This window comes from Pangasianodon hypophthalmus, chromosome 7 (assembly GCF_027358585.1).
Source record: "Pangasianodon hypophthalmus isolate fPanHyp1 chromosome 7, fPanHyp1.pri, whole genome shotgun sequence".
Taxonomy (NCBI): domain Eukaryota; kingdom Metazoa; phylum Chordata; class Actinopteri; order Siluriformes; family Pangasiidae; genus Pangasianodon; species Pangasianodon hypophthalmus.
This window is the reverse complement of record NC_069716.1, coordinates 27,470,509-27,485,474: the sequence shown is the minus strand read 5'-3', so window position 1 is coordinate 27,485,474 and position 14,966 is coordinate 27,470,509. Positions and strand designations below refer to the sequence as shown.

The following is a 14,966-nucleotide window of genomic DNA, read 5'->3' as shown; positions in this document are numbered from 1 at the left end:
TATAAATATAATGACACACACACAGATTTTCCTCCTTTTTTTCAGAATTTAGTTTTTGCAGATATTAAATAAGCATCAAACTCAGTTTATCTTGTGCAGTTTGAATGCAGTGCTTGTTTTCCTGGATTTTTTTTAGCTATATTGTACACCGTGATGCATGTTGTGTATCGTGATGTGATATTTGTGCGATGTGATATTTGTGTCATATCACCAACCCTACAGTCTGTAAAGTGCACTGACAAGCTTCCATGATTGTTTTTGTTTAATCTGTCTACAGCTTATAACACTGTCCCAAATGTTTAGCTTTTTTTTTTGGTTGTAAACATCACAGTGGACTTTTTTAAATGTTTTGCGACGTTATTAGAGCATCAGCTCGAACTACATCCAGAGATGTACTTGGTAAGGAATGAAACATTTTTAGGAAGTGCTTTTATAGGAAAATAATCAATGACTGGGTGGTTTAATGAATCGGAGTTACTGTTAATGCCTCAGAGGGACTAACAAATGAATTCTCATTAATAGCACAGCAAAAATTAGTGTATACTTTTCATATTAGTTAAAGAACAATACATACTTTTTATCCATTTATAATAACATTTAATGTTCTCAAACCTCTGCAAAACAAGTTCCGTTACATTATAGCAGCTATAAATAGTCGTTCCCTCTGGATTTTTTTTCCCCCTTTCTCATGAAGTTAATAAGACCAAAAAAAAAAAACAAAACCACAGCTTACTGTATGTTAGCAAGAAAGCGTAAACTTCTCTGTCCTGTAAATGTTACAGCTTTACCGCTGATTGTTACAGAGTCCCGACACTGGAGACTCCTTCCCTTAAAACAAGTTTTCTTAACAAATTGTCAGCAAAAGAGTAAAAGTTTTAAAATAAACCTTTAAAAAAAATTCGATGATACTTTTATTTATTGGCTATAAAAATAAATCAACACTGAAAAAGAGGGAAGAAATAAAATCTGTAAAATTTTACAGCTGCTTGATATTAAAACAACAAAAATTATCAAAAGATATAACGATATTCAGAAAAGCGAACTGTGACCCAGTTGCTCCCGACAGCGATATTATATCATGGTATCTCCGGCCCTGCTGAGGAGACGTGATGGTTTATTAGGGACAATATAGTTTTGTCGACGTTTACGTTTGTGTTTTAAGCTTTTCTTCACTTTTTTTCGCCTCGTCCCTGCTTTAAGCGACACCTCGCTGACTCGCTGCCGTGTCTGGATGTGATTTGTGGACTATAGAGTGGAAAGAATGTGTCTTTATTTATGTCTGTGGTTTAAACACCTGTAGGTGGAACACTTTTTAAGGAGAAAGAAGCAAACTTCACATCGCAAATGTTTGCTAGCAGTGAATTCTGATATATATACAGTACCACAGTGTCCCAAAAATATATTCCAGTGTACTAGATCGAGTTCATTATGGATTTACAGCAGCAGATGGTGCTGATGCATAGCGATGTGAGACTGTTGTGTAAAATAAATAGTGAAGAGGCAGGTTCAGCCTGTTTGCTGTTAAATAGGTTATGTTATGAAACGCGAGGCTGTAGTTCAGTTCATTGCTCTATTTTATGACAATCTAGACTTAAGAATGTAGTTTTCATAATCTCAGATTTGTTCTAAACACTTACTGCATAGGTTTTTCATTTTAATATAAAAACAATTCCATTTCTTCAGTGTTATTAAGCTCCATGGGCAAAAAATAAGCTGCATCCAGCAAAAGGTAATAAGTAGAGACGGTTCGATACGACGTTTTCTTTTCCAATACCGATACTGAAACTTTGCGTATCAGCCGATATCTGATAACTGATACTTATCTGATATTTTTTCATTAAAAAATAAAAACTGTAGCACTTCACTTTAATAAAAAAATACATAGCTAAAGTCATGACTTGGACAAAACTGCAGCTTTGTATATTCAATTAAACTCTTCCACAGAAAAATCAGTTACTTGGCAAATATATGTAAGCGATATCACACGAGTAAAAACACGATTATACTGAATATCAGCTCAAGCACTTCAGTTAATTCAGTTAATATTTAGAGCGGCTCTGCGCAGGCCTTTTAGGTTACGTATGGAAACTAGACAAGAACAAGAAGAACTGCTGACATTGAATTTTGCCAGTGGTGATTTAACAGCAATTAAATCAATTAACTGGGAAAATGTGAAACTTTTGAAAACACTTTCAAATGGAAACACTGAAACTATTGAAAACACTTTCACTTAATTGAAATGGACCTGAGTGCTGATTTGAGCTGAGGAATCCGATCCCCTCTCTGAAATGCTGTAGGACACACCATAAGTCCCACATGATTCACACGTTCTCTTGTGCTGTTTCTGAGCAGGTTTATAACCAGAATGTTTTCCATGTGACATATAGTAAATTCCATGTTCAATAGTAAAGCTAATCAGGCATTTTCATTGGTAGATAGATGGGTGGATTGATAAATAGATGGATGGATTGATAAATAGATGGGTGGGGGATGGTTTGGAAGATGGGTGGATCAGCAAATAGATTGGTAGATGGATAGGGTAAATGGGTAAATAGATGAGTAGATAGATAGATGGATGACTGATTGGTTAGATAGATTGGTCACTTGGTAGATAGGTGGGTAGACGGCTGGATGGATAGTTAAATGGGTGAATAGATGGTTAGATGGGTGGGTGGGTGAGTGGGTAGATAGACAGGTGGATAGAGAAGTAGATGGGCTGATGGATGGATGGATAGTTAAATAGGTGGGCTTATGGATAGATAGCTGGGGAAACAGATGGGTGGAGCTAGAAATGTGGATCAGCAGATAGATGGGTGAATTGGATGAAATGTATCATCTATATAAATAATTGGTGGATTGATGGGTAATTAGATCAGTGTGATTGTGTTATAACTGATAAGTAGTTGTTGTTGTTCTTCTTTTGGCTGCTCCTGTTAGGGGTTGGGACCGGGAGTGGGAGCGCATTGCCGTGTGTAACCCCAGTGGCTGGAGCTGGTTCCCTGGCCAGGAACTGAACCCTGGCCGTGGCAGTGAGAGCACTGAGGACCCTTATAACTAATAAATATTAAACTTTAATATTTTTCTTTCTGATTCCAGTACGCTGCTGCCGGCTTTGTTGGAAATCGAGCGCCAGGGTTCATGTGGTGAGTGCGTTCAGCTCATGTTACAGCCATGACTTTATTTCTGACGCAAGTTAAACACCCCACAGTCAATTTCCTTACATTATAGTGTACTGTTAATACACCAGTGATTAATTTTTTACAAAAAAATAGTGTGTGCTCAGTTTAAGATCGTCATTTTCTGCAACTATTTCCATTAAAATGGAGAATCACATGTAAAAGAAAATGTTACCTTCAAATGGGAACAAGTGCTTGATGGTCTTCCTCCTTCACTGAGGGGTGGGGCCAAAAAGTGCTTGGCCCCCTTAATCGCTGTTTGCAGGCATATTTTTATGTGTAAACAAAGCAATTTGTGCCTCTCTCTCTCTCTCTCTCTCTCTCTCTCTCTCTCTCTCTCTCTCTCTCTCTCTCTCTCTCCTCTCTCCTCTCTCTCTCTCTCTCTCTCTCTCTCTCTCTCTCTCTCTCTCTCAGATGATCTAATGGCGGACCAAAGAATGGATATCTCCTCCACGATAAACGACTTCATGTCTCCCAGTTCCACAGAGCTGATCAGTAGTTCTGTAGGCACGCCTGGCATGGACTACACACGCAAGAGGAAGGGCAGTGCCACGGACTACCAGTGAGCGCACACACACACACACACACACACACACACAGGTGTTCGTTGATTCTGAATTAACCATGTACATACTGCATATACAGTACAATAGGCACGTTTCCCCAATAGCGAAACTCCAAACCAAACTTATTTGCACGTGAGCAGCGTGTGAAAAAGCTTGAGAGATCTGTCAGACTGTAACGAGCAGAACGTTAGCTCTCTGTCTTCTTACTTCCACTCAATAGGCGAGAAGGAGAATTTGTCCCTCATCATCATGCTTTTAAATATTATATAAATATTACTGATTTAAGTGATTGACCTGTTTCAGTCACGTGACATGCAGCGGCAGAAAGTTCCAAAACATCTCTCTATAAATAGGAGAAGTAGCTTGTGGTGATGTTACTTGCGAGCTAAACCTGGTCCGTTAACCGTGTCGTGTAGCCACAGTGTATGTAGCTATAGCCACCTAGCTAACGTTATCACACATAGCCAGTGTAACTAGCCAGCTAACTTTCTCGATATAAAGTGGTAATTACAGAGAGGTTTTTTTTTTGGTATCCAATGTTTTCGCTTGATTGCTGCGTAACATCTTAGGCGATCAAATATCTCTTTCTCCCTTGTGAATCACAAACAAGCTACACTAGCCAATGTCTGTGAGCTGATGTATGCGGAAGAGGGCAGATAGCGCTTTCGTCTGAGTGTGTCTTGCAGCATGAGCTGGTGAAAAGGGTTTTTAATTCTGCTTGTGCTGCTTTAAATAGTCAGATTATTAAGCTGCATTTCAGTGTAGCTAATATTTCCATTACATTTCATTAACCCGGTTCTTTTTCTTTTTGGTCTTTGTTTTTCCAGAATCGATGGCTTTTCGTTCGAGTACGTATAATCCTGTCTTCCTGTCCTTTTTCAGATAAAGTGTACATTTAACCCTCAGTTGTTACCTTCAAAAAAACTTAATTGATCTCTGTGCTTTTTAATCACCAGTGATAGTATGGACACGGATAAGGATAAACAACTAGGAAGGTGAGTCCTAAACCATTCTCCGCTTAATGTAACATTTTTTTTGTTTTTTAAATAAAATAAATAAAAAAAGTTTACATGAAAATGTTGCTCTGATTTCAGAGAAGACCAGCAGGGCCGGATAAAAAACGCAAGGTAAGAACGCCACGGGACTGAAAACGAGAGCTCACTCCACAAAAACCTGTAAAAATTATTCAGGATTGTGGAATATTTATTAACCATAAAAACAAAAACGACAAAAATGTACATGAGAGACTGCAATTTTTATTGAGATAATTTAAAAAAATAAATCAAAATTGTGACGGCACTGTAGGCATGTTCTCAAAGAGAATTTTATTAATTTAGTTAATTTTAGTTTCATTTTGAAAGAAGCAATGCTCTGTTCCAGGGAAGCCCACAGTCAGATTGAGAAGAGGCGCAGAGATAAGATGAACAGTTTTATAGATGAACTGGCATCGTTAGTGCCTACGTGCAACGCCATGTCTCGCAAGCTGGACAAGCTGACGGTCCTGCGCATGGCCGTGCAACACATGAAGACGTTACGAGGTAATAACGACCGCTTTCTGTCCACTTGAAACCACGACACGTGCGCTGTACGTCTTGATTCGCGTTAACCTGCAGCTTCTTTTTCACGTCTCAGGAGCTACAAACCCGTACACAGAAGCGAACTACAAGCCAGCGTTTTTATCCGACGACGAACTGAAGCATTTGATATTGAGAGTAAGTTTTCGGAAATTTCCTAAAATATACTCATGTATTGAATCATTTTAAAAAAAATTTTTTTTTGAGTTGTGAGTTTTCTCCTCCACAGGCTGCTGATGGCTTCCTGTTCGTTGTGGGATGTGATCGCGGCAAAATCCTGTTTGTCTCAGAGTCCGTGTATAAAATTCTCAACTACAGCCAGGTACGTTTTCTTAATAAACAGGTTTTATTTTTACCCGTTTACACAGCATCGAATCGTTCACTGTTTCGTTTCTGCAGAACGACCTGATTGGTCAGAGCCTGTTCGACTACCTGCATCCGAAGGACATCGCCAAAGTGAAGGAGCAGCTGTCGTCCTCCGATACGGCGCCAAGAGAACGACTCATCGATGCCAAAAGTATGATTTAAACCTTCATCAGCTCTGTTCACACACAAAGTCAGAATGTTAGGGGGGAAAAAAATTAAAAGCTGTCAGTTTTGATTGATGTGTCCCTCTCTTTCTCTCTCTCTCTCTCTCTCTCTCTCTCTCTCTCTCTTGCTCCCTCGGTCCCTTTCTCCATCTCTCTCTGTCCCTCTGTCTGTCTCTCTGTCTCTGTCTCTCTCTCTCTCTCCATCACACATTCTCTCTCTCTCTCTCTCTTTCTCTTGGTCTCTCTCTCTCTCTCTCTCTCTCTCTCTCTCTCTCTCTCTCTCTCTCTCTCTCTCTGTCCCTCTGTCCCGCTCTCTGTCTCTCTCTCTCTCTCGCTCTCTCACACACACACACACTGTCTCTCTCGCTCTCTCCATCTCCCCCATCTATCTATCTTTCTCTCTGTCTCTCCCCATGTCTCTCTCACTCTCTCTCACTCCCTCTCACACACACACACACACACACACACACACACACACACACACACACACACACACACACATATACACCCACTCACTCACTCTCTCTCTCTCTCGCTCGACCCTAGCTGGCTTGCCAGTAAAGACGGACATTACTCCTGGTCCCTCCAGGCTCTGCTCGGGAGCTCGTCGCTCCTTCTTCTGCAGGATGAAGTGCAACCGTCCTTCTGTCAAAATGGAGGACAAAGACTTCCCCTCCACTTGCTCCAAGAAGAAAGGTAGCTGTTCTGTGTGTTTTTCCTTTCTTTTTTGAACGAAAAGTCCAGGGCGTGGAGTCTTGGTGTGTTTCAGGCTGGATACGTGTGTTGGTTCCGTGTTGTACAGTGTCTTAAGGGTTACGGGTTAGACTTCATACGGAGGAACTGGATCAGGTCCAGATCCAGCTCCGCCCCCTGGACCTTTTGGTTCTGCAGCGAAGACTATCTCAGAATATCTCTGGTTGCAGACTGGAAATTTCGCCGGTGTCTTTGGCGTACTGAAAATATTTGTTGCTCACATGCTGTGTGTTGCGTATTGCATGTAAAACAGATCAGTGCTCCAGTGTTCGGAGATCCTCCTGATATTTATTTATTTATTTATTTATTTATTTATTTAATATTTACTCTCGTTGACATTGTTTAATATCTGTGGTTAAAAACAGGATTTAAAAAAAAAATTAATAATAATAAGCCAAGGACATACAGTAGTTTCCTGTTAGAGAAATCAGATTTTATATTCTTCTAGCTTTACCACAAATGAAAAGTAGATTTGATTGAAGTTAACAAACGTGTGATTTCTCCTAACAGCAGACCGGAAGAGCTTCTGCACCATCCACAGCACGGGTTACCTGAAGAGCTGGCCTCCTACCAAGATGGGCCTGGACGAGGACAACGAGCCTGATAACGAGGGCTGCAACCTGAGCTGCCTGGTGGCCATCGGCCGTCTGCACCCCCACATCGTCCTTCAGCCGGTGAACGGGGACATCCGCGTCAAACCCACTGAGTACGTCTCCCGCCACGCCATCGACGGCAAGTTTGTCTTCGTCGACCAGAGGTGAGAGCCAGACCCCGTCTCTTTCACTGCCACTGTATAAAATCTATAGATTAGATTATAAGACGTCCCTGACTCTATTTAGGGGGCTTCAGCTTCATTTTTGTTTACAATATTTTATTAAAACAAGATTAAGTGGATCAGCGGAGCTGAGAATAAAGAGAACCTCCACCCTGAAACATGTTAAATACGGTTTTAATGAAATATCTGTGATGTGTTCAGTGATTCTGGTGCTATTTGTTGTATTTTTGTTATTCCTGTGAAAAGCTACCGCTTGTCTTGCTCTCTGACGTCACAGGAGGACATTGTTGTTGTTATTGCTAACAGTTACAGTGATGTTTAATAGAAGAAAAGGATTTCAACCATCTCAAACACCAAGGGTCTCACTGTTAGCTCTGAAAAACAAAAGAGCAAGAGCTTCTTTTCTCGCTCACTATTTTCCACGTGCGATATCATTAATGAGTAGAAGTAGTCGAGACGTTGGTGCGAATGCTTGACTCGGAGTCCCAGGATGCAATGCAGCAGTGTTACAGCAGAGACTCGTCTCGACTAGTTAGCGATCGATGAGACGATGATGACGCTGACGCCAACGCTGACGCCAACGCTGACGCTGGTATTAGACTAAAGGATTAAAGCGCCGCTGCATCGCTCTCTTTAGGTGGAGATGAAACAAGGGCTAACAGCAGTGTAGGAAACCATAATGTAGGAAACTGAAGACTAACATGTCGATGAAAGACGTTTACACTGAAAAAACTACATTTTAAATAAATCTTGGATGTGATTGAAGATCAGGAGTTAATATTAAAGATTAATATGCAGGTCGTTGAGGGTGGATTTTTCCGTTTAAGTGTGTGATACTTCTAAAAGCTGATGGTTTTATTGGATTTTTAATGGACTGCCAGATTGTTTACATATCGCTCCTTTAAGGTGTATTGATTCTTAGGCATTAAATACTACGGTGTTGTTCATTTCCTTTCAGAGCAACGGCCATTCTAGCGTATTTACCTCAGGAGCTACTGGGAACGTCCTTCTACGAGTATTTCCATCAGGATGACATCGGACATCTCGCTGAATGCCACAGACAAGGTTCAATTCCGTCTTTGTTCTCCGACGTTAACGTTATGACGCGGAATTGTTTTGGGCTCTAGAGGATTTAAAGTGCAGGAAGGTGGTAACTCTGGCTTGTTCTCAGTTCTGCAGATGAGAGAAAAGATCACCACAAACTGTTACAAGTTTAAGATCAAAGACGGGTCCTTCATCACTCTGCGAAGCCGCTGGTTCAGTTTCATGAACCCCTGGACCAAAGAGGTGGAGTACATCGTCTCCACCAACACCGTCGTCTCGTAAGATCCCACTTCCTGCTCTTCTCTTTCCCTTAGACTCAAATGGCCGTTTTATCAGCGGCACCTAAACTATAGGTCACACTGGAGGTGTATAATTACTGACTGTGCATAGAAACAGTTGGGCTACAAAGTATTGGCCCCCCTCTAACCTGTACATCAGTGAGCACATGATATTTGGGTGGTGATTTATTCTCAGCACAGAAAAGAGTAGATCAGTTTGTGGTGGCGATGTAGGTGTTTTTAAACACCACAGAATCACTGCTAGAAGACGGGAAAATTAACACACTATACACGATAAAGAGAGTAGCTTTAACCCTTTTTTGATTCACGCCCCTAATGACTGTATCATAGACAGTTCACTTCAAGACAAACCTCTTCCTTTTCTAGAATGTTACATCAAACATCCAGCGATTTCCCTCGATCAAAATTTGGTCTGCGGCGGTGCCTGCCCTGGACCTTACATTCATAGATTTAACACTACAGAGTGTCCCAAAATTCTCCATACATAGGAGCAATTAACCCTTTTTAGCAAAATATAACTTTATTTACAAAACGTCCTCTACATGATTGCCATTTCTGTGTAAACACTCACACGGAGTCGTGTCTCCCAGCCTTGGCTCCCGGTTTGCTATAGCGTCGTGTGTGATGTGCTCGCCATGTTTCCTGTTAATGTCCATCGCAACCTTGCGACAGCTTCCCGATCCGACGATGAGACTGATTTCAGTACAATCTTCTTTTGTCAAAGGCGTTCTTATAGACTATCTGAAAAAAATATATGTATAATATAAACCTGACATTATCGAATCAGCAAAGAAAAGTTTTATTTTGTCTTTTTTTTCAGCTTGCTACTATTTTGTGAAACAAAAACAAACCTGACAAAACATAAAACTGAACCTAATGTTTGTTAAAACAGCTAATTATAGCTTTGCGCTACTGTTTTGTGATGATTGTTGATTGTTTACTATGTATTACAGCAGATATCATGTAACAGATATGATAGAGACTGATAATAGGAACGATGAAATAGGAAAACAAACACATGTTCCTGATTCTAGTGCTGATCAGCAGGAAAGCGACATGAGTCTACGATGAAGGAGTGATCAAACAGTGATGGAAAAGCTACTATTGTACACGTATTCCATGCGTTTTTGTCTGAGGGCTTCTGAAATTTCACAAAATGTTCTGTAGAGAACAAACAGTGATGTTGACAGTTTAACCCTGCGTGTGAGGACAGAGGGAAAATATTAACCAGTAATACATGTTCATTTTCACAATCCAATTATACTCCAAATTATAACCCAAATAACTCTAAATGCATCATGTGACAGAATATTATCAAGTTATCATGAGAATGAATGAAACACCACCCAAATGATGCTCATTGGAAAGTCTTTTCCGTTGACGGACAGGTCAGAGAGAGAGAGAGAGAGAGAGAGAGTGGACAGGTACAATGAAGGGTATGTAATAATCTGTAAACTTGGTGAAGCGCATGTTATAAATGCATCTTCTGCTCTTTCACAGAGGGAGCGTGCTGGAAGGAACAGACTCCAGCTATCCTCAATCAGCTTCCTCGCCTCAGAGCATGGACAGTGTGCTGACATCCGGAGACGGTCAGATCACTCACGCCAGCTCACTCACTTTAAATCTGATGTCATTCTTATACACAGTTTAAAGCTATAACTCTAACCCTGGTTAAAATGACTATATCATTTACTACGGGTGATTCGAAGCTAAAATTCTTTAGGCGTGAAAAATCAAATGGAGCACAGAAGTGGTACAGTCTTATTTGTTTATTTGTTTATTTATTCACTCTCGAGCCCACTAACTTATCTGCCTACCCAAGGCTGGATACTGAACTAGCGGCAGCAATCTTTCTGGAACAGGACACGTCTAGAAAATTGTTTGCTAAATAACACAGCTAGCTAACGAAGACCAACTAAAAAGTTAATCTTTGGGGCTAGTAAGTTTGTTCAAATAAGCTATGAGGTGGTGTTATGGCTAGTTAGACTATTTTTTTAAATCCGTTTTCTCCCAGTTTGGCAGTTTTGCCCATTCCCACCCACTAGCTAGCGTTCGCCGGTAGTGATGCGACAGCTACGTACAAACCACGGATGCACATGAAGCCAGGCACGACATCAAACTGCTGCTCAGGCTACATCACAGGGCGGATAAAGACTCGGAGGAAAGTGCTTTAGTGACTGATAAATAGACTAAACAATACTGCTAAAGTTTTTCAAGCAGTCTACAAACACGGCAGGTGATTGATTTTAGTAAACATACTCCTCAGACGGAGCGACAGATTTTTCCGCCGTGTTTCTCAAAGCAACAATAAACATGAAACTCAGATAAACATAACTGCCTAGAAAGCTTATGTGAAGGAGGCACTAACGACGCCTTACTTCTCTTACTTTCCCTGTGAGGACCTTCCACTGACACAATTAATATTGTAACTAAATCTAACCCTAAACTTAACCTAAAAGTTAAAAGTATCCAAAACCAAGGCAAAGTTTGGCATGTTTAGTTTTTTTAAAATGTAAAAAAGGAAATTTCTTCATGGGGACCAGCCAAATAAAACACATTGCTATCCCATGTGCTGACATTTGGTCCCCACTAGGATATAAAAACATACACAGAAGTAACAGCGAAGTCCATAAAGTGAAAGAAATGGTGAATGTTGCAGCTTCTACACAAGCAGAAGAGACAAGATTTGGACGGTTTGCTGTCTGTCTGTCTCTGTCTGTGGCTACATTGGGAGTTTCACATCTAAACTCATGAGTCACTGTATCTATTTCCATTAAACGTGGGTTTATGAAGTTATTTACTGCCTGGAACACTGGCAGAGTATTAACCTGCACCAGAAAACGTGATATTTTGGCCGTGTGCTTAGATGAAGTGTTTTGGCAGGCGGAGGGAAACGGGCTCTCCAGACGGTCCCGGGCATCCCGGGAGGCACGCGAGCCGGAGCGGGCAAAATCGGCCGCATGATCGCTGAAGAGGTGATGGAGATCCAGAGGTGAGAGCAGACTTTCGGGATTCATCTAACAAAATCTCTGTTTCCCAACCTTCTCTCCTTTCCTCTCCTCTCCCACTCGCTCTCTGACTCATCTCTCGTTTCTCTTCTCCAGGATTCGAGGCTCGTCTCCGTCTAGCTGTGGTTCCAGCCCGCTCAATATCACCAGCACTCCCCCGCCTGACACCTGCTCGCCGGGGGGCAAGAAAGTGAGAGGAAATCAATTTCTTTCCTCTTCTCTGTCACTGTACTATTCTGAGCCTTTGACACACTTTCTCAGGCGAGAGATGATCAGGTCTTTTCTAGCAGCTCTGGAAGAACTCGTGGAACTCGTGCATTAACAGCCTCAGATCAGCCATGACTGTGTCCTCGTTTTAAAAAAATAAACTTAACACCTTCTTTTTTTCCTCAGGCCTTTAGTGAGCTTAACTTAATATGCTGTTTTATCCAGTCAGTTTACTTTCACACATTATTGTATTTTCATTTTATCATATTTGTAAGATTTCTAAAGTTGTGGCATTGTCAAGACTCAAACTCGCAATCTCCTTGTCCTTTCTAATCTTTTTTTTTTTTTTTTTTTTTTAAATCCTTATTGTTTTTTTATTGACTTACTGTCTTTCTCACTTGTAAATATTTATAATCACTCATTTTGAAATACACTCCAGTAAATAGTTTATTTCTTTTCTGCATGAAAAGTGCCATATAAATACATATTATTAGTAGTAATAGTAGTAAATGCTGCATGGTAGTTGATTTAATGATAACTTCATCACCCTTTTGTCTTTTTATAGATTCAAAATGGCGGAACCCCCGACCTGCCGTCCAGCGGATTCGTACCAGGACCGGACTCGATCGGATATCCGTACTCCAACAACTCCATAATGAGTGAGCATCTGTTCAAACTTCACCTCTGGTTTGATATAAATTAAGTTACAAACCATGAAACACCTTTCGCAATCAGCACATTTTCAAAATGGAAAACAGTTCACTAAAGCTACCAAGTCGGTTATCATGACGTTCTAAATTCATAACTTTATAACAACAAAAAAAAAAATCAGTTTTTCAAGAGTGAACACTTCTATAACTTTTATAAAGTTATTATACCACAGCGCTGTTGAATTCTCAAATCAGACTGGTCAGAAGGTGTTGATTAATTTTCTCTAACAGCAGCTCTGACAGTAGTGAAGCTACAAATCACAGGTTTATATTAATGCACACGTTCTAATACTTTATCGTTTCTATAGCAACAGCTCATTCATAGGGGCTTGTACAAAAAAAATGATGTAATCGAAAATGTAGGGAAATTTTCCGTAAGGAGACGATTTGTTTAATGTTTATGGAAGGAGTCTCCAGTGTCAGTGCTTTGTAACAGTCAGAGGTAAAGCGGTAACTAAGTTTTCCAACGTCTTCAGGACAGAGGAGTTTACGCTTTGAGGTTTCTCGGTAACGTGACAAGCCGAAAGTTGTTTTATTTTTTATTTATTTATTTCCTCTCTCATTAACTTGGAGAGAAAAAAGCAAATTTTTTTTTCACAGGCATTCCACAACATTAAAAACTAAAAATAGATAAAAGTATGACATGGTGTGTTTCTCTTTTATATTTTTATACTTTACATATATTTATTTTTTATATCTTTATATCTGCTGCTGTAACAATGCAAATTTCCCCATTAGGGGACAAATAAAGGATTATCTTATCCTACATCTGGAGGATTAAAAGTGGCGTTTCAGCAGGTCAAAGCCGAAACATCCCTGTGCGTTAGGTTTCCGAGTCAAACTGTAACGTTTAGTGATTTAATTCACGGCGACGTTAAACAAACTGACGAGCTCCATTTCTCTTTAAAACTTTATGCTGTCGACGTGATTGTTGTCATGATCTCGCATCTCAAATCAAAAACCCTTACTCTATGTTCAAAAATATTTACTAATCTAGAAAATCCAGAAGGCTGGCACTCAAAGCAGACCTTTCAGTAGGTTTAAGACATTTTTAAAATTCAAACACTAACTGTAATAGTTAAAGCGTTAGTGTTTGTTCTCAATAACAGTCTAGAATTGTACACGAGTATGCGATTTGAGACACAACGTCAGTTGGGGAAACAGTGTCACATGGTGCGCATACACGTGAATACACACACGGCGGCCATCTTGCGTACGTGTAGTTAACAGCCAGTATAAATCAGCCTTAAGAGGAATAAAACACTTTGGTATGTGATGTTTTAAAGAAAAAATAACCTAGTGGTCAGAACAGTAATTCTGCACCACCTTTATGTAGATGATTTTACTATAAGAGTGTTTTATTTCTTACCTGTGCAGGTTTTTCAGTTGCCATGCAGCTTTATTAGCACTAAGTGTAAACATACTGTGTGTTATTACTGCATGTGGTTGGCGGATTTGAGTTCGTAATACATCTTTCTCTTCCTCTGCAGGTGATAACTCCCACCTGAGCATCGACATCATGGACGAGCCCGGCTCCAGCAGCCCCAGTAACGACGAGGCAGCCATGGCCGTCATCATGAGCCTGCTGGAGGCCGACGCAGGCCTCGGAGGCCCCGTGGACTTCAGCGATCTGCCCTGGCCCTTGTGAGACGACTTTGTAGTTCTTGCAGGAGAAATGGCTCTCTATCGGACTGTGACCTCTGACCTCCGGGGGTCAGGCTGCTCCCAGAGCGGCCACTTGACCCCCAACACTGAGCAGGAATCACGCAAAAAATATATATATATATCATGCTCTTGTGTAATGGAGAACTTGCGTCGCTGCTGCTGTAGATCCTCAACACACACACACACACACACACACACACACACACACACACACACACACACACACACCTCTTCCTGCATCTCTGTACATAATGTCCTCATATAAAAGAGACATCTATATATCTTTGTGGTTTAATGTTTTTACACTACAGAATGGTATAAATGTTAAATATTCTATAAGCAGACTGATACTGTAATTCTATCTTTATGCAAAAGTATATATGGTAAAAGTGTATTGTAACAGCAGTGGATATTTTTAAAATACAGTGTTTTTTTTTTTCCCTTCATCTCTGAGTGTTGATGTATCTCGGAAGATATATGATACTATACAATCCTGCTCACTTTACAGGTTGACTTTAGAAGCTCAGGCCTGAGTCATTCCTGCTTCTCCTCAGCTCATCATTGGTTCTCAGCCGTGAGATATTTTTGTTCGATGTTGCCATCCAGTGGCAGAATTCTGGAAGAAATGATTAATTCATGGCGCCAGAAGCTTGGAAAGA

The 14,966-nt window shown here is 40.5% G+C and overlaps 1 protein-coding gene across 1 annotated transcript in view; it reads left to right on the top strand.

Moving 5' to 3' along the window:
- Positions 1 to 14,753, top strand: part of bmal1a (basic helix-loop-helix ARNT like 1a) — a 21,091-nt gene extending 6,338 nt beyond the window's left edge. The window contains exons 2-19 of the mRNA XM_026946582.3: positions 3,097 to 3,143; positions 3,591 to 3,738; positions 4,570 to 4,590; positions 4,699 to 4,737; positions 4,837 to 4,869; positions 5,123 to 5,280; positions 5,375 to 5,454; positions 5,546 to 5,638; positions 5,716 to 5,833; positions 6,393 to 6,542; positions 7,110 to 7,356; positions 8,333 to 8,439; positions 8,546 to 8,696; positions 10,218 to 10,306; positions 11,601 to 11,709; positions 11,822 to 11,915; positions 12,498 to 12,591; positions 14,133 to 14,753. Coding sequence (XP_026802383.2) covers positions 3,599 to 3,738; positions 4,570 to 4,590; positions 4,699 to 4,737; positions 4,837 to 4,869; positions 5,123 to 5,280; positions 5,375 to 5,454; positions 5,546 to 5,638; positions 5,716 to 5,833; positions 6,393 to 6,542; positions 7,110 to 7,356; positions 8,333 to 8,439; positions 8,546 to 8,696; positions 10,218 to 10,306; positions 11,601 to 11,709; positions 11,822 to 11,915; positions 12,498 to 12,591; positions 14,133 to 14,290 — 1,881 coding nt within the window. The 5' untranslated portion in view covers positions 3,097 to 3,143; positions 3,591 to 3,598 and the 3' untranslated portion in view covers positions 14,291 to 14,753. The remainder of the gene's footprint in view (positions 1 to 3,096; positions 3,144 to 3,590; positions 3,739 to 4,569; positions 4,591 to 4,698; positions 4,738 to 4,836; positions 4,870 to 5,122; positions 5,281 to 5,374; positions 5,455 to 5,545; positions 5,639 to 5,715; positions 5,834 to 6,392; positions 6,543 to 7,109; positions 7,357 to 8,332; positions 8,440 to 8,545; positions 8,697 to 10,217; positions 10,307 to 11,600; positions 11,710 to 11,821; positions 11,916 to 12,497; positions 12,592 to 14,132) is intronic.
- Positions 14,754 to 14,966: the final 213 nt, after the last annotated feature.